Genomic DNA, 21518 nt, shown 5'->3' with positions numbered 1-21518 from the left:
AAGAAAGGGAAGGACGCTAGTTAGGTCCTCATGGAATGTCATTTTCTGCCAGGGGCTGAGCTGCCACTTCCAGAATCCCAACTTGCTAACTTGCACATGCTATTTCTACCAGGGAAGGCCTCTATGACCCCTTCTTATGCTACCTTTGAAATGTGGGAGTTGCTACAGCACAGCTCCTTTCCACTGCTTCTTTCCGCACCTTGGAAACAGTCTGAGATGTCCTGAGCCACATAGGAGGAGTCTTTATCTCACACCCACATTCTGTGGCTTTATCTCACATCCACATCTCAGCCTTGTGCACGTTTCTACAGATGGAAGGCAGTCAGGATTCCAATAGCAGAGTACAGCTGCTTTTGCATTTTGCATTAATATCTATGATACATTCAGACTGTTATATTTCATAAGTGCACATTGCACAATGAGATGATAACAGTAATTTCCTTTTGTGTTGTCTGTTAAACCTTGGGTGTGGAATGCGAACTCCATGTACAACTCCCTGGCTGGGATTCAGGGGGCTTCAGAACTTCAGGACGGTTTCTGCCAGATCAAGGGAAGGCTGGAGACTGGGTTGTGCTTAAGGCGACAGTGCCTGGTTAATTCACTGGGTGTGGACACTGTACACTTGCGTTAATTCTGACACTTGCTTTTCTGCAAGGCTTTGATGATAATAAAACACAAAACCCCCTTTTTTTCCTTGAACCTTTTCTTTTTGCAGATCTCAAGCTCCACTTACAAATATAGGAATGAGGAATTTAAGAGACAATTCTCGCACCTGCCAGATTTGGAAAGGCTTGTAGTAGGTAAGAGGGAAACATTTCATCCTATGAGTGGAGCTACAAGCTGCATTGTTATATTTAAAGCAAATTTGAACCTTGTAACTTGGAAACGTAATGCCAAAAATACTGAATGCTTTGTAGTGATGAAAATGAAACAAATTAAAGGACAGCTTCCTTGAGCCACACTTTCTACAACAACAACAACAACAACAACAACAACAACAACAACAACAACAACAACAACAAATTTATTTATACCCCGCCCATCTGGCTGGGTTTCCCCAGTATGTAAACTGAAACCCAGCTGTTCTTTGAAATTCACACTTTCCAGAATTTTGCAATGCAGTTCCCCAGTCAGTTAATATGCATAAAAATGCACACGCTAGGGTAAAGTGTGCATAAAAATGTCTACAACGATGCTTTATATTAGGAGAAATTGCTTTGCAAAAATGCATGCATCTGGCAAAATTGAATACAGAAATGTGTATATGCTATTAGGAGGAATTAGCACTGAAATGCTGGTGAATTTTCATGAAGACGTCTTTTTTTAAAAAAAAAGGGAATTTAACTGATGTTAAGAAAAATGAGAAATGGAGAGAAACCAAAATTGACATATTTGCCCATCCCTAGCCTTGGATCTCTGGACCTTGCCATAATGTTGAAACATTTTCAAGAAGTTCAAACAGCAGATTAAGAAGAGGTCTTTGGGAGGGGGGCAGTCAGTTTCCAGTTCATTTGTACTTGCAGAACATCTTCTTGCTAATTTCATTTCATTTGTGCCTTATTTGCTTGCCTTTAATTTCTCTGTGCTTGAACAGCGCTGACATTTTGCTCTTTAATCTTCTGGATGTATTTGCCTTTTGTTCTCAGAATGTTCAACAAGGCCCTGCCCTTTGATTTCATCCCTTTGCAAATCCTCCATATCTCCCTCATGTATTTTGCACAGCTTTCAAATGCGCCCATGACACAAGCTAACTTGATCTCATTTTTAAGACATCCTTACTGAAACATTATCTGAAGCTTTAAAATAGCCCATATCCAATAGAGAATTAGTATGGTCTGTAGTAAACAATTCCACTTTATTCTAAAATTCCAAGCTGCCGTTTGCACTGGTGTAGGAAAGCAAGCAAGCAAGCAATTTGGCTCTTTGTGTGAGGCATACTTTCCATATGACAACCATTCTGAATTTGAAGAGTAAACAACCGGATTAGGCATGGGCTGCACTGAATGCAAGTTTGGCTAGTCAAGGACAGTGCAAAGTCATAGTATTGTATTCAAAGGAAATGTTGTTATTCATTAAAATGTTTCCTACTCTGACCTTAAAGCTTTGCTGTATTGCACCCTACAGCAGTATCAACTGTTCTCCAATATGTGACGCGAAGTCAGGAGCTATTACATATGATAAAAAAGGAGCAAAACCTTTTAAAGAATAAAGAATGGGAGGAGAGCTAGTTCTTAATCTGAAAAGAAGGCCAAAAGCACAGTTCTCCATGACACCACGCCCTCTGTCCTTGAAGCCTACCTTCTTACTCATAAAAGTTGAAGCTTAAGCCAGCTAAAACAGATATGCTGTGAATAGGAAAGGAGATTACCCTAGATGGAGGTGTTCAACCAATCCTTGATGGAATTGCACTCGCCCTGAAAGACCAAGTTTGCAGCTTGGGTGTGCAGCCCCCAGATGGTGGGGGCTGAAGTTGCTTCTTATCAGCTTCAGTTTGTTTGCCGTGAACCTATTAAGAGATGTTGGGCCATGCCACAATTATTCATGCACTAGAGATTGCCAGGCTAGACTACTCCGAAGCTTTCTACATGGGCTTGCATTTGATGATAGTTCAGAAGTTACAACTAGTACAGAATGCAGCTGTCTAGCTACTGGGGCCAGGAGGTCATATTGTGTTAAACATATGCTTAGCCAATTGCGCTGGTTACCAGTGTGTTTCTGGGCCCAATTCAAAGTGCTGGTGATGACATTAAAGTCCTAAATGGTTGGGGCCAGGTTATATTATGGACTGTGTGCACACACATTAACCTACTCATACCCTCATACTACTCAAGTGCCTGTGAAATAGGGTTGCCATATTTCAAAAAGGAAAAAAAACAGGTTTTCTTAGGGAAACCCCAAAGTTGTTGACAAAGCACCACATTTTGGAAATTCCCAAGGATGTCTTTGAAATCCCGGTGATGTCCAGGAAAATCCAGGCGTATGGCAGCCCTATTGTAAAAACTATTAGGCTTGCAGGTACATAGAACACTGCCTTTTCTGCGGCGGTCTCCCAGTTTTGGAATTCTGCTCTGAGTGATGTTAGGTAGGCCTTTAACAACTTTTAAACAGCAACCCCCCCCCTTTAAATCATGCCCTTTTAAGGTCAACTTTTGATGCTGAATTAAAAGAACTGCTTGCTCTGTGCTAGTTTTGTATTCTATTTTTGGATGTAATTGGCTTTCAATGCTTGTAGTGCTTCGTTTGTATATGCTTATTGATTTGTAAACTGATTTGTTAGGCAATTTGGCCTTGAGAAGCGGTATAGAAGCTTTTAACATACCGTAGATAAATAAATTAGAATGCATAGTGTTTGGAAATAATTATTCCTCAATGAGAGAAGCACTGTCTGCATAGGGAGAAAGCCTGTCCCACTCAGAGCTAGTGCATTTGATGGAGAGGCTCAAATTATTAAAGCAGTCTTTGAGTCCTAATCCCTGAAAGTTTTTGTTTTATCTGTTCAGATTGCCAGGTTCCAGTGATACGGAGGCACTTTATTTTGGAACAGGTGGTGGCAAAAATGTGTGGTTTTTGGATAGCAGTAGATACTGATGCAGATTTATTCATAAGTTTCTACTTTTAGGGCTCAAGTTCAGTGTGAAGTCTGAACAATTTGTAAAATGGGCAGGGCAATCTGAGCTGCAAGAAGCAAGCCTGATTTATGCTGGGGTATATTATGCCTGTGTAATTTACCCCCTGAAGGACAGGGGCTACTGATGGCTGAGGTGGCCTGAGCCTAGCAGAGGGAAAACAAGCCTTTAAAATAGTGTGGTGTAGTGGTTAAGAGCAGTAGACTCATAATCTGGTGAACTGGGTTCGCTTCCCCGCTCCTCCACATGCAGCTGCTGGGTGACCTTGGGCTAGTCACACTTCTTTGAAGTCTCTCAGCCCCACTCACCTCACAGAGTGTTTGTTGTGGGGGAGGAAAGGAAAGGAGAATGTTAGCCACTTTGAGATTCCTTCGGGTAGTGATAAAGCGGGATATAAAATCCAAACTCTTCTTCTTCTTTTTTGCCAGTGTCACTTCCTGTGGGTGACCGGCTGAACAGAGTTTGCAATGGGTTACTTTAGATCTCCCCAGTGCTTTTCTCCTCAGGAGGTACTCAAGGGTACACAGTACCAGCACCTCTTTAAAAGTATGGCACTTGTTACAGTAACTTCATGGTGGGTACTGGCACCTGTTTTTCTAGAAAAAAGACACTGGGTCTCCCCCTACCTCTCTCCCAGAATGGCTCTTTTTAGCCTTTGCTAATCCCTTAGTTAGGGACGCAGGTGGCGCTGTGGGTTAAACCACAGAGCCTAGGTCTTGCCAATCAGAAGGTCGGCGGTTCGAATCCCCATGACGGGGTGAGCTCCCGTTGCTCGGTACCTGCTCCTGCCAACCTAGCAGTTGGAAAGCATGTCAAAGTGCAAGTAGATAAATAGGTACCGTTCCGGCGGGAAGGTAAACGGCATTTCCGTGCGCTGTTCTGGTTCGCCAGAAGCTGTACGCTGGCTCCCTCGGCCAATAAAGCAAGATGAGCGCCGCAACCCCAGAGTCGGTCACGACTGGACCTAATGGTCAGGGGTCCCTTTACCTTTAATCCCTTAGTTGGGATGGGTGACTTAAACTGGCACACATCCATCTGAGCAAGGATGAGGAATTTCAGCTGATGTAGGCCCAGCTGAGCCCCGACTCAGCTGGAGATCTGCCTATTCCAAACCTGGCTCATCCCAGCAGATCTTGGGTTTGGATTGCTTCCTCAATCTGCCTGTAACAGGAGGAAATTTTTTAGAACTGGGTAAATCTTGGTATATTGAGGAGGGGCCAGAGTTGGAAAGCAGAATATGTGCTTTGCAGGGTTTCAGTTTTAAGTTTTATTCTCTTCTCTCTCCATGTCATGATCCCTGTGAAAAATGCCCATACCTCAAAGCTGCTGTTTTCTCCAGGAGGGAAATTGCCATTATTCATGCCAGTATTAATGGCTGTTTCCCTCCTGGGGCCTACAGTAACTTACGTGTGTCTGTGTCTGACATCAGGACCATGGGAATGGAGGGAAAGGATGTAACAGAGTTTCATTCCTGCTCCTCCCAGCAGCTGCTATTAAAAATAAAAGAGGACACATTAACTGCATTCACACATATAACATTAGGAGCAGTTTGGCCCTCAAGTGTGTAACCCTTGGAAAAACTGGTTCTGGAAGTAATGATGTCACCAGCTTCCAGTCAATCTTTTGTTGCAAACTGGAAGAACCAGTTTCTGCTCAACTCATTATGGGAGAGAAGATGATATACCTAAATAAAACCTGGCAAATGCACTTCCACAGTAAGCTCACCTTTTAAACTATGTAAGTCCGTGGGCATCCATACTATGAGCAGACAACATTAGGCTTAACCTGATGACCATTCTGTAAAAGAGCACGGTCAGATACATGACTTCATATGCATGTAAGTTTCAAGGATATCCCTTTTCCAGCACAGACATGCCTTTTTTCCTCAACCTGTTTTTGAAGTTTTGCCAAGCATGTAGGTTTACTGAGGAATAAAGCACATGTTGATTTTCCTCACATCTTAAAATAGTTGTACGCTGTTCTTTAAAAGGTTTTTTTCCCCTGAAGCTGCTCAGAATATGAAATGTTTCAGGTATCCCTCTGACAAATGAAGAAAATTTCCTTCATTTTAACAACCACCCACAAGATACTTAAAGCTGCTTGAAGTTCCTTAGGAGCACAACATTGCTGATAAGCTAAATCATGAGTTTAGCTGAGCTCTGTTAAAAATATACACTCTTTTATCATTTCCCTTTTTAGATTATGCCTGTGCTCTCCAGAAGGATATCCTCCTTCAAGGACGTCTGTATCTTTCTGAAAACTGGCTTTGTTTCCACAGCAACATCTTCCGATGGGAGACCACAGTAAGGCCTGTGTGTGTGTGTGTGTGTTTGTGTGTGTTTGTGTGTGTGTGTGTGCGCACATGTGTGTGTGTGCCTGCAATGATTCCTCAGGACTAACCCTACCATCAGGCATAGTGAGACAATGACCTCGGGCAGCAAAATTGGGATTGACCTACCATTAGGCAAAGTGAGGTGGCTGGCTGAGGTGGCCTTGCACTTCCTCAAGTGTGGTGATAGATGCTGTCCCATTGCCAATGTTGAAGTGATATTTAACTGCCAGTTTGACTGGCTTCTGGACATGGGGTGGGGGAGAGACCCTCCTTTGCCTCAGATGGCAAAATGTCTTGGGCTAGTCCTTACTTTCCTAAAGTGATCTGCACCCCACTTTTTATTGTGCCCAGAATTCTCTGCCACACCTAGAAGGTTCTGCTGCAGACAAGCTGATATAGAAAAGGTTCCTTGTGTATAGCAAGTCTGAAAACCAATGTTTTACATACTATGACATACTATGTCTTTATAGCTTTCGTCTGAGGTCTTACATTGTTTTACTTCATGTGTGTTCTTGAACTTCAGATTTCTATCGCCTTGAAGGACATCACCTTCATGACAAAAGAGAAGACAGCTCGGCTCATCCCAAATGCCATCCAGATAGCAACTGAAGGGGAGAAGGTGTGATGCTCTTTAATTTATTTTTTACTCTTTTTCTTAAAAAATGCTAAACTGTCCTGGCTCCTTCCCAGCACACACAGACAGAGATTCTTATGTGTAAGGGGGGGGGGGGAGATATTTATTCAAGCATGTAACAGTACCAGCTAGGCAGCAGACACACAGTTCAGGGGTTCAGGATCAGACAAGATGCTAAGAACTGGATGTAAACAATGATGATGCCTCAATTGTTTCCACCCCCCACAAGCCATGCTTTTAAAGACAAGGCATGGCAAGCTCACTTGCAGGACTTCCTTGCTTTGTGGGAATGTCAGGATTGCAAATGCATGCTTTTCTGAGGTGGGTGGGTCTGCTGTCATCTGCATCCCTCTTGCATACTCCTGATCAGTTGCTGCTACCTCCTGATTTGCCCCCTGCTCATCTAGTTTCGCCTCCATTCTTTACCTGGCTGAGTTCTACATTGGCAACACTGAGACTAAGGAAGAGGAAGGTGACAGCCAGTGCCACCTCCTGGACTCAGTATAAGTGGGGGCTATCTGAAGTTGATGGGGTAGTGCCCCATTTGCCCTAATGACCTATGTGGCAGTAAACCCTGTTGAGCTTAGTGGGACTTATTTCTGATTAGATTTGTATAGCATCTCAATGTAAACATTTTATTTTGTTATTATATTTATAAATATACTGCTCATCCTGTAATATCTGGGTGATGAGCACACACAAGAAAACCATAAAACAATTAATTTAAAATACACACATTTTTCAAGCTAAAGTGTCATCTCAGCTACTTTTTAGGATCCCAATATGGATACAAGCATATAATAGTTATTTAGATAAAATATGCTCAAGTTTCTTGAGGCATGTCCTGGGGCTCCCAAGTTCAATCAAGTATGAGACAATGTGTGAAGAACTAGGTATACACACAATGGAATATTGGGTGTGGGCTGCCACTATAAAATACTGGTTGCGTTGCCATTTCCGTTGCCAACCTTTGAGTCTCCTCTCTGAGTTACTTAAAGACTCATAAATCCAGAGGATTCCAACTCTTACATAGCAAAATCAGATATATTGGTATTGACTTGGAACCCTTGTATAATTCAAGTGAGCAATATATTTATCGCAATATTCAAACCAGATTAAGGGACATCGAAAAACAAAACATCGAGTCAGCTGTAAATAAAACTTGCTCCCTCAAGTTCTATGGTTTAAATACAACAGATAACAGGGTCACTTATATCTCAAAATTAATAATTCCAGTCCAAAGCAGGCCTTTATGTTAACCCGACTGAATGTCCACCCCCCCCCCAGTTTTTGTCAAGGGCAGATATTTAAACATCCCCAGAAATGATAGACATTGTGGATGTTCTTTGAATGTGTTGGACACTGCAGAACATATCCTTTTCTACTGTCCATTGTACAACCAGCTCCACAAACCCGTGCTATCCCCCTTTTTGGGTAGTCTAACACCATGGCACAATGAAAATATCAGATTCTATCTGTCTGACATTAACCTGGAAGTAACTGCAAGGGTGGCTGAGTGTTTGCCACTAGTATCTCTTAGAGTGGTGAATGGCATTATTTAGCGGGAAGAAATCCCAGTGAAAATCTGTGTCATTATATATTTTACATGGCTGTTTTATTAAGTTTTATGATGACCTATACTTGTAATGCCTAATAAAGGTTTGGTGAAGTAAGTAATTAATTTGAGCACAATTTAAAAACATATTATGCCAATCAAAACAGCTCAGCAGCAGCGTCAGAAATAGTATTTCTCAATAACGGTCCTCCCCCAAATGCCTGTGTGAACAGATGTGTGTTAAGTTGTCCTCTGAAATCCACCCGGATGGGGACAGCCTTATTAATGGAAACAAAATCAACTGAAATCATGTAGCCTTAGTTCCATGTATTTTCCTTGGGATGAGGATATGCAACATTCAGATCATTTTACAAATTGTACACAATTGTCATTTTTCTTTGCAGTTTTTCTTTACTTCATTCAGTGCCAGAGACAGAAGCTACCTCAATATCTTTAGATTGTGGCAGAATTCGTTGTTGGAGAAGGTAAGCTTTGATATGGTTGGGAAACGTCTGCCCTGGTCATTTTTTAAAATGCTTGAATTCTAACATATATTGCTAGTTGTTTGCCTTTGCACTCTACAACTAAATTCCGAGACTTGCATTTGTTAAGTTATGCATTCTTGAAAAATTAGCACTGGATATCAAGTGCATAAGGGTGCTTGTGTGCAAGATTGGTGTGGTTTAGAACAGTAAAGGTTACTAGATGTTAATTTAAAAAACATTCAGTGCAAAATTTGTCACAATAAGAAATCTATACCTGTGGCAGGCAGTAAAGTCAATCTTGAGATGATAGCTGGGGTAGGTACCCTGTCTAGCGCTTTGGCCTTCTTGGTGATATTTGGTTCATAAATAAGAGCTAGAAAAACATGATGTCATGGGGAAATGGCATAAATGGAAGTTAAACATCTCCACTATATAACAGGGTTGGAGAGAAGGAAGGTAATTTTTTGGACAGGTGGTCTTTAGTGCTTGTAGGTTCTTGAGAGCCTTATGATGCATTACTTTTCGCATCAGATCAGGTTTCATTAGAGAGTGAATTGCCTTCACACGAGGGCACGTGAGGTCAGTGTAAGCCCAAGGCTCCAAACTGTGTGCTCACATAATGCCTACCAAGGTTTGGCATGAGGTCTGATGTAGTTCTGCTTTGGGATGTGGAGAGATCTTAGTCACACACACACAAAAAGTCATAACAAAAGCATCTTGTAATCTATAAGGATATGAAAAGAAGGGATAGGAAATCTTTTTCAGCCTGAGCATTGTATTCCCCTCATGGGCAACCTGTTGTGGGCCACGTATAAGCACGTATAAGCCAAAGGCCAAAACTAGTAGAGCATTAGATCATGTGACTCTTAACCTATGTAGCAGGGATGGGGAACCTGTGACCCTCCATATGTTGCTGGACTTCAGCTCCCATCATCCTTGACCTTTAGCCAGGCTGGCTGGGGCTGTTGGGATTCCAATAACAACCTAGTGGCCACAGGTTCCCCATTCCTGCACCATACAGTAGGCTGCATTCCAGCCATGGTTTCTGTACACACCCCAAAGGTCAGAGGTTTCTATGCATACATGTCTCCTCCAGGAAAGCAAGGACAGGCAAAAGCACCCAGGGAGGCTGCAGAGTTAGGGCTGCTGAGGGGATGTGGCCTAGAAAGAGTCCTGAGGCCTCAGAACCACGCATGGCCCCTGGACTTACCTGTTACCAAACATAATAGTTTCCAAGTGAGGGATTTAGGCATCTTTATTTAAAAAACTGAATTGAATCCTTAAAAAATGTTTTGGTTTATTCCAAAAATATTCTCTCTCACGTCAAAACAAAACAAAAACCCTAAAAACAAAACAAAAACCCAAACATCTAAGCTTCTCTTAAGCGTACTAGTTTGTTCAGGGATATATTTTTTTAATACAGGAGGGAAATCAAACACACTGGCCACATTCAAACATCATATTAACTTGAGTTTAGTGGAATGAGAAGGAGCCACACCGAGCTTTGTGTTTCCATGCTTGTCAGTGTAACATGGCAACGAGAAGATGGAAAGCTATTGCTTGCTTTTGATTAGCCACAGTTTAATGTGTCATGCAAACCCTAAACTGAATCTGCTTACCCATTTGGTAAGGGTCTGAGAAATGTATTTAGGAGAAAAGATAGCTCTCTTGAATTGGTGAACAGATCCACTGTATTGTTTGTGAAGCAGCTTTTCTCTTGTGTTTGAAATACACTGGGAATTAGGTACTTTGTGTGTGTTTTCGTCTACCTAGATTATCCTATTGTAGGTTTTCCATGTATTCTTTTTTTTTTACAGTTGTTGGTGTTATGTACTGAAGTTCTCACCCTGGGCCAGCAGGGGGATACTGTAGATAGTTATGCAATAAGGGATCGAAAGTGACGTTCAGTGATTGGATAGTTTTAGAAAGTTGTTACAGTAACGTTGTACTGGAGCTCTATATAAGCAGGCTGACTGAACCCTTCAGTTGAGTTCTGTCCTGGCCTGTGAATAAACAAGAGCTGCTTGAAGAATCGCTGTGTCGTCTGATATGTTCACCCACAACTTAACAGTTGGATATTTTAAGGTGTTTCTTGTTCACCCATAATCTTCCTGTGATTGAGGGGATTCCCCCCCACCCCGACTACTGGGCAGCTTTAGTGTTTTGTTTAGAGAAACTGAAGAGAACCGACACAACAGGATTAGACAGCATTCCTTTCAATACCAGGTGCTGTAAAGCAATAGCGGGACCCAGAGGCATAAGGTTGCCAGTGTAAGAAACAAGATGCTGGACTAGGGAGATCGCTGTTTTGGTTCAGCATCAGGTGTTTGGTAAGAACATCAGGGCTCTTACATTCTTAGCAAAAGATAGCTCATGCCTGCGGGGTTGCATATGCAACTGCAGAGGTATTTTAATGCTGGATTCACATTTTTGAAGGCTGAAGGTATCTTCTCACAACCATAAAGGCTATAGACTTAAGAAACATCAACAAAAGGAATTCCTTTCATAGCAAGCAAAGTTAAATGTGTCCAGGGAGATTGGTTGTTAGCAGGCAGGCAGGCAGACACACACCTCTACCTTATTGTGGGTGGAAGGTATATATATCAATGATTGCTTTTATCAATACAAATTTAATAAACTATTTATTTATTACATTCTATACCTCTCTTCATCCGAGGATCACGGGGCAGCTTACAATTTAAAAACACAAAAATTCACAACCCAGTAACAAACAAAAACAATTATCCCTCCCCACCTCCAGTTTAAAAAGCCATGGATTGTTTAATTAACCAAAGGCCTGGGAAAAAGGGAATGTTTTTGCCTGGTGCCTCAAGATATGTAACATTTGAAAGGCCTCTAAGATAGTAATCAGCCAAAGGCCTGGCTGAAGAGGAACTGTTTTCGCCTGGCGCCTGAAGGTGTATAATGAAGACTCCGGCCAAACCCCCCTGAGGAGAAAATTCCATAAACAGGGAGCTGCTGTAGAAAAGGGCCGTTCTCATGTTGCTGCCCTCCAGACCTCTTGTGGAGGAGGCACACAAAGGAGAAGGCACACAAAGAAGGGTCCAGGTCAGTTCATATGGAGAGAGGCGGTCCTTGAGGTATTGCAGTCCAGAGCCGTTTAAAGCTTTATAGGTCAAAACCAGCACATAGAATTGGGCCCAGAAACTAATTGGTAGCCAGTGCAGTCAGGCCAGGATGTCATATGCTTGAACTGTCTTGCCTTAGCTGCTGAATTCTGAACCATCTTCAGAGGCAACCCCATGTATAACGTGTTGTGGTCATCTAACCTAGAGTTTACCAGAGCATAGGTGACAGAAGTTAGGCTATCCCTGCCCAGATAGGGAGACGGCTGGGCCACTAGCCAAAGCTGATAGAAGGCACTCTGCACCACTGAAGCTTCCTAAGCCACAAGCAACAGCAAAGGACCCAGAAGCACCCAAAGCAAGCTATGTTGCTGGTCCTTCAGAGGGAGTGTTACCCCATGAAGAGCAGGCAACCTGCCATCCATCTGGTCTAGGGAACTGCCGACTAACAGTGCCTCAGTCTGGTCTGGATTGAGCTTCAGTTTATTCATGATGCCCTGTACAGGGTTTCACATTTCGGAATCTGCAGTTTTCTGGAAGATAAAGAGTTTCACAGCAAATGCTGTGTAATTAGTAAATTATCATGTAATAAAATCATAAGCAGTGTGAATCTTTAATCTCAGCAGCTGCTTTGCCAGCCTAGAAAGGAAGGCAAGTTGAGGGGCAGACATGGCAAAGGGTGCCTTGTCAGTGCTGACTAGTCTACTCTGGAAGGGCCGGTACCGGTTTGCTTTTTCAGAAGTCTTCTGGGCCTGCTAGTCAAGTGTGATTTCCCCTCTCTATTTATAGCCTGCACTCCCTGCCCCCCTAATGTATGTGCATGTTAGTGAAAGGGTTAAAGAGAAACCTGATAAGGAAGCTCTGCCCAGGAATGCTGTCCGTGTTCTTTCCCTGCAACAAACTGTGGCTTGACCGGCTTTGAGTGGAACTAATAGCAGCATTAGCCTACTAAGCAGCCTTGAAAGCAGCTCCCCTGAGATAGTGTTAGAGACTTAAGGCATTTTTAAATGAATTGTGCATGAGGAGCAGAAGATAAATTCTCTCAAAAGCCGGGTAACCACACTTGTTTTCCTGTCTATCCAGGTGTTCTGTGGTGGGGAGGAACCTACTCGATAGATTCTTAGGACTCCTGAGCCGTATGTTTTCATATAACCTGCTTACCTGTTTTCTTAGTGGGAGGGCCCCAGGAACTGAGCAAAGCACGTCCCACTTCCAGTTCTGAAAACAGACCTGCCCATTTTTCAGCAGCTTGCAAAGTGCCTATAGTAGGAAGTTACATAAATGCAGCTCTTTCTCTCCAGCGCTTTCCTTCATGACCTCTTGATCAATCCAGGTTGTTTGCCACTATATTGCGGAGGCATTTGTCTACGGGGGGTGGGGGGTGGGGGCAGTGATCTTCCTTTTTATTACGTTCTACTTGTATAGCCTGGACCAGCTTGTAAGCCATGTGGCCATGAGAGGGTTCTACGGCACTTCAGGAAATCCTGAATTTTATGCAATGATTTTAAACCCACGGGAGGTTGTTGAAGTACTCTCTGTCAACTTTTCCCCGAAGATGTGTCCAGTTTCCTGAATGCCACTATGAAGTTGCCTACATTATGGAACTGCAAATGTAAGGTTTCATTTTCTTTTCGTGCGGCAGGTTGCAGGTGAATGATGCAGGGAGAGTGGGTTAAGTCTTGCGTGAGAAACCTACTAATCTTAAATCTGTGTTCTCCCGAGGGAGCATTTTGTATGTATTGGTAACTTGTGAATATATTATTTGATGGAAAGTTTTCTACCATACTTCTGACTTACGTGGCATGCTTGAGCAAATATTTCCTACTGGCTTCATATGAATGGCAAATAGTTACCATTAATTCATTAGGAAAGCTTGAGTTCTCGTGGTGAATGAGTTACACAGTATAGTTGGAGCATAAACGTGAGTTTGCTTGTCTGATTCCTGTTAGTGGGTATATCACCTGATTGGAGTTGGGATTTAGGGTGGGGGGAACCTTAATATTCCTTTAATGGGTGTAGCTATTTCCTGAATGGCCAATTCATTTACAATGGTGGCATCTATGACCAGTGCTGTGCACAAGGGGTGTGTTTCTGGGGGGTGGGAGGAAAACCCCCACACAATTTGAATAAAGCCAGGTAGAGGGAGAACTTGGTGAAGCATGCACAAATAGCTCTCTAGGGACTTGGTGTCTGCTGAAGGAATGTCTGTATATTTGTAAATCAGGGTCAGGGGACTAGCGATCCTCCAGATGTATTGGGGCAGCTCCTACCAGCTCCAGCCAGGATGACCAGTGGGAATTGGAGTCCAGCAACATCTGGAGGGCCACAGGAGGTTCCCCACTCCTGTTGTAAATAAAATCAAATATTAGAAAGCCAATCCTAGTGCTATTACTACTCTGAATTCTATGCATGGAACAGTACATTTCCATGCCCTTCTCACTTCAGCTCCATTTAGTCATTTCAGAGGAGGCCTCATCAAAGTTGTACATTGATGTAGTATGAGGGGATAAAACTGGGATAAGTTGTCTTGGGAAATCTGAGACCCGCTGCTTTATGTTAGCAAAAGGGTCTTGATAGGACATGAGGAGTGGGGAGGCTGTGGCTGGGTGAAGGACTTAAGAACCCTCCCATGTAAGCAGACGCGCTCTGTTGTATCTGTCACTAAATTTCCCATGTTCAAAGGAGGCTAAATTTTGCTGTGCCCCTGGAGCTTTTCACTGCTTGAGGAAGTGGGGAACACATAACAGTATGGTTGGTCATTCATCTGAGATTCTCTTAGTTTACTTATCTTCAAAACCAGCTGCCTGTACTTTGACTGCGAAAGACCCTTGATTGTACAGTAGCTGTCTTGCCTTCTTGGAGGGCCAAAGTTCATTTGAATGGCATATCAGTTTTTCTCAACAATGCAAGTACAGAGAAGACCAGTATAATTATTTTTAAAATCTCATTTCCTCCACATTTTGAGAAGCATATTTATAGAAATGGCAATACTTTTAATAGCTGAAATGGAAAATGTATGAATTCATTGGTTAGATTTGCACAGGGCAGCACCTACAGTGGGAAACTCAGAGCTCTCGTGTTTCTCAAGATTGCTGCTGTTGTTTTTATGAAACTTAAGGTAAAGGTAAAGGTACCCCTGCCCGTACGGGCCAGTCTTGCCAGACTCTAGGGTTGTGCGCCCATCTCACTCAAGAGACCGGGGGCCAGCGCTGTCCGGAGACACTTCCGGGTCACGTGGCCAGCGTGACATTGCTGCTCTGGCAAGCCAGAGCCGCACACGGAAACGCCGTTTACCTTCCCGCTAGAAAGCGGTCCCTATTTATCTACTTGCACCCGGGAGTGCTTTCGAACTGCCAGGTTGGCAGGCGCTGGGACCGAACAACGGGAGCGCACCCCGCTGCGGGGATTCGAACCGCCGACCTTTCGATCGGCAAGCCCTAGGCGCTGAGGCTTTTACCCACAGCGCCACCCGCGTCCCTATTTTATGAAACTTAGAATACAGCTAAAACTTTAAAAAGCAGTTTAAAAACAATTTTCTAAAAATAGTTCAAAACTTCTAAAAAAACCCAGTAACTCACTCAGTAATTCCAGTATTGCCAGGAAAAGATCTTTCAGCCACCAAATGCCTAAGTAAACAGAAATGTTTTTAGATTCTTCCTAAAAGTTAATGAGAGAGAGACATACCTCACTACCTTGGGACTATGTATGCTAGGACTAACATTTTGAACTGGGCCCAGTAGCGCAGTGTAAGCCATAGCTAAATCTTAATTTTGCTTAGACTGTTTTGTGCGAACAGGCCATTGGGTGTTTCAGTTATTTACCACAGCAAAGGTGACCGCCACGTGAAATGTCAACTGGCCCACACTCAAGGTCATATAAACAAATACGGGCAAAGAGGGATGAAAAAATAATGGCAAAAAAGGGGGAGAAAGCTTAGGCCTCATACTGCTTGCCTCCTCTGCTAACATCTGAATTTAGAAATTCTGGAATGTTTGGTATTGGCTATATTACAGAGTTTAGTTTCTTTAGAACTGATGCATTTTGAATGAGTGCATTACAGACTTTTGACACCTTTTGTCATTTATTTACAAATATACAAGCAGAGAATACTGGTAGCAAATACAAGGCTACGACAGGCAGCTAGTCTGCTAAACCTGTATCCAAGTGTCAGAGAGGGACCCTGCACCTCCAGATTCTGTGTGTGTGTGTGTGTGTGTGTGTGTGTGTGTGTGTGAGAGAGAGAGAGAGAGAGAGAGAGAGATCTTCTCTCCATTTAAAATTCAAATCCTAACTCCAAACTTTCTCGGCAACTCTTCTTATTTATTACCTACATTTATAACCTGCGGCTATTCCACAATGAAACCGAAAGTAGCTTACATATAGATTGTAGGCAGTCTCCAGTCTTCATCCTGACCAGAGCCCATGGCGTGCTTAACTTCGAAAAGGATGTCGCATCATGTGCTTTCAGACTGTTCCCTTAACTCTGAGAGGTGTCGTCTTCCAAATTCTGATTGGTACTACAGTGGTACCTCGGGTTACAGACGCTTCAGGTTACAGATGCTTCAGGTTACAGACTCCACTAACCCAGAAATAGTGCTTCAGGTTAAGAACTCTACTTCAGGATGAGAACAGAAATCGGGTGGTGGCGGTGTGGCGGCAGCGTGAGGCCCCACTAGCTAAAGTGGTACCTCAGGTTAAGAACAGTTTCAGGTTAAGAACGGACCTCCAGAACGAATTAAGTTCTTAACCCGAGGTACCACTGTATATAGGCCAATACATAGGCCAATAAAGGTCTTCTGGCTATCAGAAAAAAACCATTTCTGGTCATTAAGGACCATTCAGGTTCTTTAGTTAACAATCCTGGCCACTCACAGTGAACAGAAAGTGCAGTTCACAACACTATCGTGTCACATCTCAATGAGATGGAGGAAATCTTCTATTTCTCCTAGGCTAGGAGAAAGCATATTTGGAAAGTTTTTTAATGCTTCTGATGTTTGTCAGTAGTTAGGTACAAATGGCAAGCGTACTTATGCTTTAGTGAGTTTTATACCACCCTGTGCATCCTGCTTTAACATTAAACATGTAATCCTAGTACATCATTTCAAGGCAGGTTCAGAATATGTTCTGGCAAGAGAGGAGACAAACGGGAAAACAGTTCAGTGATGGTTAATTCATGATCAACATAGGATCAGATTTTTTTGGTTAACGTAGTGAGCTATCTTTGACTCCTGTGTTTGAGTTGGGTAACTCTACATTGCTTTGGTTCACATGCTATTTTGCTGTTGTCACTATGCTTGGGGCCTCTTCAGCAGTTGAGTGAAGAAGCCACTTGACCTGAAGACAGCTGGCTAAGAGGGGATTGTGGTATTGTTGTACAACTAATGTCAGCTGAGAGGATGCAGCTGTTCACAGCAGTTAAAAAGACTTGGAGAAGTTTTTTATAAAAAAAAATATTTCAGGAATTGGGGTGGGAGGGGGCAAAGACTATAGTGGTCTTGGATCCCAATAGCCATAAGGAAAAGTACCGGGAGTGTACTATCTTAAAGATAATTAATCTATAATGATGGGTTTGTATTGTTAGTTTTCTGTTAGAGTTGAAAATGGGTGTTAGAATGAAAGCTCTGTTTCACATTTTTATTTAGAAATGCAACTATGTATACTGTGGATCATAGATTGAACATTACTAGCAACTGGGATTATTATTTTTTTTAGTGAATAAGAGCATTTGTTACCTCTGCTTAAATAGGGTATAACTTTAAAAGACAAGCCATCTACTGTGGTTACCGACCAAGCGTACTTAATTTTTTGTTTTGTGTTTTCCAGAGACTGACCAAGCAAGAATTCTGGCAGCTTGTACAGCAAAGCTATGGCTCTGAGCTGGGCTTGAACACGGAAGAGATGGAAAACATTTATTCTTCATCAGAGGAGAATGGACAGTCAAGGTAAGAATATGCTGCAGATTACCACAAAGGAAGGTACATATTATTGGCATCCCATTTTATACAAGTCATTTGAAAGGCTACTATTGAATGCACACAGAGTTTTGCTTATTAGTGGTGTTTTCATTTTTCGGCATGATCCTCTTCCTATGCAGATATAAAGCAGGTGTAACTTCTATTTTGCCCTTCTAATTCCGAGCTAGTTTAGAGATTACCACTTGCTTGCTTAGATTGATGAAAAGGTTGTAGCCGTGGTGATGCTGGCTTGCGTGTTCAAGCAGTAGCAGTAGCAACACATGTGTTGCCGGTTGGATGCCAAAGTATATCAGGAACTTTTAGTGCAAACCATGCAGCAGTGGCACTGCTACATGCAGGTGTTGCATAGAGTAAAGAGCATGTAAATGTTAACTGGCTTCCGTGTTTTTCTGCTACAGAGGTAGAGGCCTTTTGGCAACTTGCATGGGCAAGTTAGTGATGATAACTAAACCAAACTGAAAAGGAATGTGTGGAAGTATGATGCTAAATATCCAATGAAAGGTGTTTTCAAGGATTTAGCATATTCCTTTTCGAAGGTGCTATTTTCACTTGTCTTGGGGCTGACGCTTACCTAATAAGATCATGTATACATTTAGCAGCTCAAGTGCAAGATCTACTTTATCTGCTCAGGTTTCGTGGGAAGAGAAGGGAACCTCATCTTTTGGGTGTCCTTTGTGGAAATTGTTTATACTATGGATTCATTGAGTGACTGGACTTCTGTGTTAAATCAGTTCTCTAGTCGAAGAAGCTCTAGGAAATGTATGGGTATGATTCCTTCTATTAGTCCCTCTTGGTGTGTGCATGCATAGGCACACGTGCATGTGCGCCCACACCCACACCCAAGCACATGTATTTTTGCTTCATGTAAGGTAAGTAAAACAGTTGAGTTCCTTTGGTTGCAAGGGCTTGAGCAGACGTTAACTTCTATCACATCTGTTGTTTCACAGCAGCTTTAAAATGTGTTTTTGCTTTAAAAAGACGAAGCCTACATCCCTTATTTCAGCTCTTGGCAATATCAAGAAGCTTCCTTGTTTGTGAAAAATGTAGTTTCTGTAATATTACAGCATAGTAATTTTTGTTGCATCCTTCACAATATTGTATAGAAATGTCTTAGTACTTTTATATACAATATTGTGGTGAAGGGTAGAATGCCAATTATTCTCATCTTTAACAATGCCTATAGGCTGGCCAGCCTTCTTCAATACGGTGCGCTCCAGCTACTTTGTACTACAATTTCCATCAGTCCAAGCTAGCACAGCCATTGGAGAAGGCAACTATAACCCTTCTGTTTTGTGCCTGTTTATGTCTGTATCCCCACATTTGGGGGGGTATGCATTAGCAACCCTTAACACACAAAGATTCTAGAGTCAAGCTTCCAAGAGGCTCACAATGCTGTCCTTCTTGCTGATTAAACACATTTTTCAAAGGCTTGCTTATAAACTTTATGCTCCTTCCCCCCGCCCCCCTTAGCCACTGTGGGGCAGCAAGAAATTCCTGGGTCTGAGAAGGTTGAAACCTTTCCTCTCTTAGTTTTTGGATCAACATTTAGTGTTGGCAACTTTCTATAAGGAAATGATGTTTCTGGTGAACATGATAACCACATTGAAACAAAATGTGTCTCAACTTCTAGTGCTATGGGTGCGAAACCACCAGAACCAGGGTATTATACTATACCACTCCTAGGGCCTCAGGAACCAATATGACCCCGTTTTCTTGAGTGCAGAGACAGCACAACATGTTCTTGAGAGTGCTGCTAGCTAGGAAGCTGCTGTGGATCACTGGAAGAATCAAGGACAGTGTCTTGCACGCCCAGCAATGGTGAAGTAGAGACACCATGTCTTTCATAACCCTTGACACCATCCCTACTATTTGCATGCATGGGAATTCCCGATGATAGTATCTAATCTGTGCTGCTGAATATTAGCGCATGCATGCCACTTTGAATTCACATCCTCTTAAACTGGGTCATGCTTCATGCTACCACTTTAAGAATCGAGGATCTGGGCCAGTGACTGGTCTCAAAATACTTTAAGACTCCTGTGCCATTGCAGTTCACTGATTACAAAGGTTTGACAGAAATGGACCAGAGAGTATCGAAGTGGACAGTAGAGAGTGCTGTGTGCATATTGCTTGTACTATTTTGGCCACATCAGCCTTGGTTTATTCAACTGCTCCACCTATCAACGAGGAGAGAATAATCCAACACGGAGGCAAGATCCTGTACTGAGATGATGAGATGCCTGCATCTGGCAGCCTACCGTAGTACCTAACAACTGCTTTTAAAAGGGATCCATCCTTCTAAACTGTAGCAAACCACATAGGATTCATGACTCAACTAAGCTAGACAAACACAGTTAGTGGCCTGGTAAAATGCATTCTACTCCAGTGCCTAATTTGGAGCCTAGTTTTGACTTCCTGCTTTACTTACAAGGACAAGGGATTATCCTTCTCCTTGAAAGTTTGCCTCTGTGTAGTTTCGGCCAAACAAACAATGGGATATTTTCTTTATTTGCTAATCCCTTATTGAGGAAATTCCATCATAGCCTTCAATTCCATTAAAATCTATTTTTGGTACTATATTAATTGATGGCGAAGCCTTTCAAGCGGAGGGCAAGCTGTGATTTTCTTAAGAGAAAATCCTTGGTAAGCCTTTTAGGAACCAACAAGGGTAGTATCTACATTCTAACCTAACGTGGACTTGAGTACCAGCTTTCTCCTCTAAGCATAACCAATTTAATTAATAATAGGGAGATGGCCCATGATCTTGATGTCTGGAGGACATTATTTCTTTTTACCTGGATTATAAAAATCTGCTGATGAAAATAGGAGAAGCTGTATGTTTGCAATGCTCTGGAATTGTGTGAATTACCATTGCCATCATCACACCATTTCCTAGTGAAGTTTGGACTAACAACAGCATTTTCTCCCGGCCGGTGTGGAGGCCTAATGGGAACCAATGGATTCCTGAATGCCCTGGTTTTCTTTTTTTCCAATGGATTGAGCTAGCAATCATGCTGAGACCCAGCTCTTGTTGTGAAAGAGCGAGATGCAATGGGCCATCAACATGGTTGTTCTCGGAAGTTTGTTCTGCTCCCTGTCTTGCTATGGGCAGGGAAGGAAGCTGGGTCATGGCTAGTGTGGAAGTTGTGGAAATCTCTGTGTAAAATCAATCCAACAAAGATGAGAGCTTACTGTGTGACAGTGAGATTGGCAATGAAGGGTTATCTAAAGTAGGTGAGAGAGACTAAGTGCATATTTAGGCTTCTATAAGGAAGCACTTTGACATTTGTCCTAATGCTGTCCTGACTTTAATCTCCCTTGTCGATCTCATGCTGTATATGACTGCACAAAAGATGGTTGGGAAAATAAGCTAGAGGTTCTCTATTCATACAACAAAGCAGCATTAATTTCCATCTTTATGTTACACAAGTTAGTTGTACCACTTTTGACAAAGTCTGAAAAGCTGATATTTACTCAAAAGCACAGGAAAAGAAATGAAGTAACTTGGCGGTAATAAGACTGGATGTCTTAAGGCTGAAATGTTGCACTTGCCACATTGGAATTCCAAAATGGTAAAAAGTACTAACAAATGTATGTGAAATAAGTGTAAGTTAACTCTGCTGCTATTTTTGTCTCTGGCAGATCTAGCCTTTGTGACGAATCTGGGGATAAGGAGTCACCTAAAGCAGTTGGTGTAATTCGAGAACCCATTGCTCAGATATTTGAAGTTGAAACAGAGTCTCTTAATGGAAACATATGGACAGAAGTAAGCTATGAAGGACTCTCTGTACCCCTCTCTCTCACACCCTCAGCATACAACACTAG

The 21518-nt window shown here is 42.5% G+C and overlaps 1 protein-coding gene across 4 annotated transcripts in view; it reads left to right on the top strand.

Annotated features, from left to right (window-relative positions):
* The window catches only part of GRAMD1C (GRAM domain containing 1C), a 62145-nt gene that overhangs the window by 19637 nt on the left and 20990 nt on the right, over positions 1-21518 (top strand). For all 4 annotated transcript variants that reach the window (XM_077927160.1, XM_028726557.2, XM_077927161.1 and 1 more), the window contains 6 exons: positions 716-800; positions 5826-5929; positions 6482-6577; positions 8552-8632; positions 17542-17660; positions 21336-21459. In XM_077927160.1, the coding sequence (XP_077783286.1) occupies positions 716-800; positions 5826-5929; positions 6482-6577; positions 8552-8632; positions 17542-17660; positions 21336-21459 (609 nt within the window). The remainder of the gene's footprint in view (positions 1-715; positions 801-5825; positions 5930-6481; positions 6578-8551; positions 8633-17541; positions 17661-21335; positions 21460-21518) is intronic.

Source organism: Podarcis muralis, chromosome 4 (genome assembly GCF_964188315.1).
Source record: "Podarcis muralis chromosome 4, rPodMur119.hap1.1, whole genome shotgun sequence".
In the NCBI taxonomy this organism is placed as follows: domain Eukaryota; kingdom Metazoa; phylum Chordata; class Lepidosauria; order Squamata; family Lacertidae; genus Podarcis; species Podarcis muralis.
The sequence above is the reverse complement of the archived record's forward strand: the minus strand, read 5'-3'. Positions and strand labels throughout refer to the sequence as shown.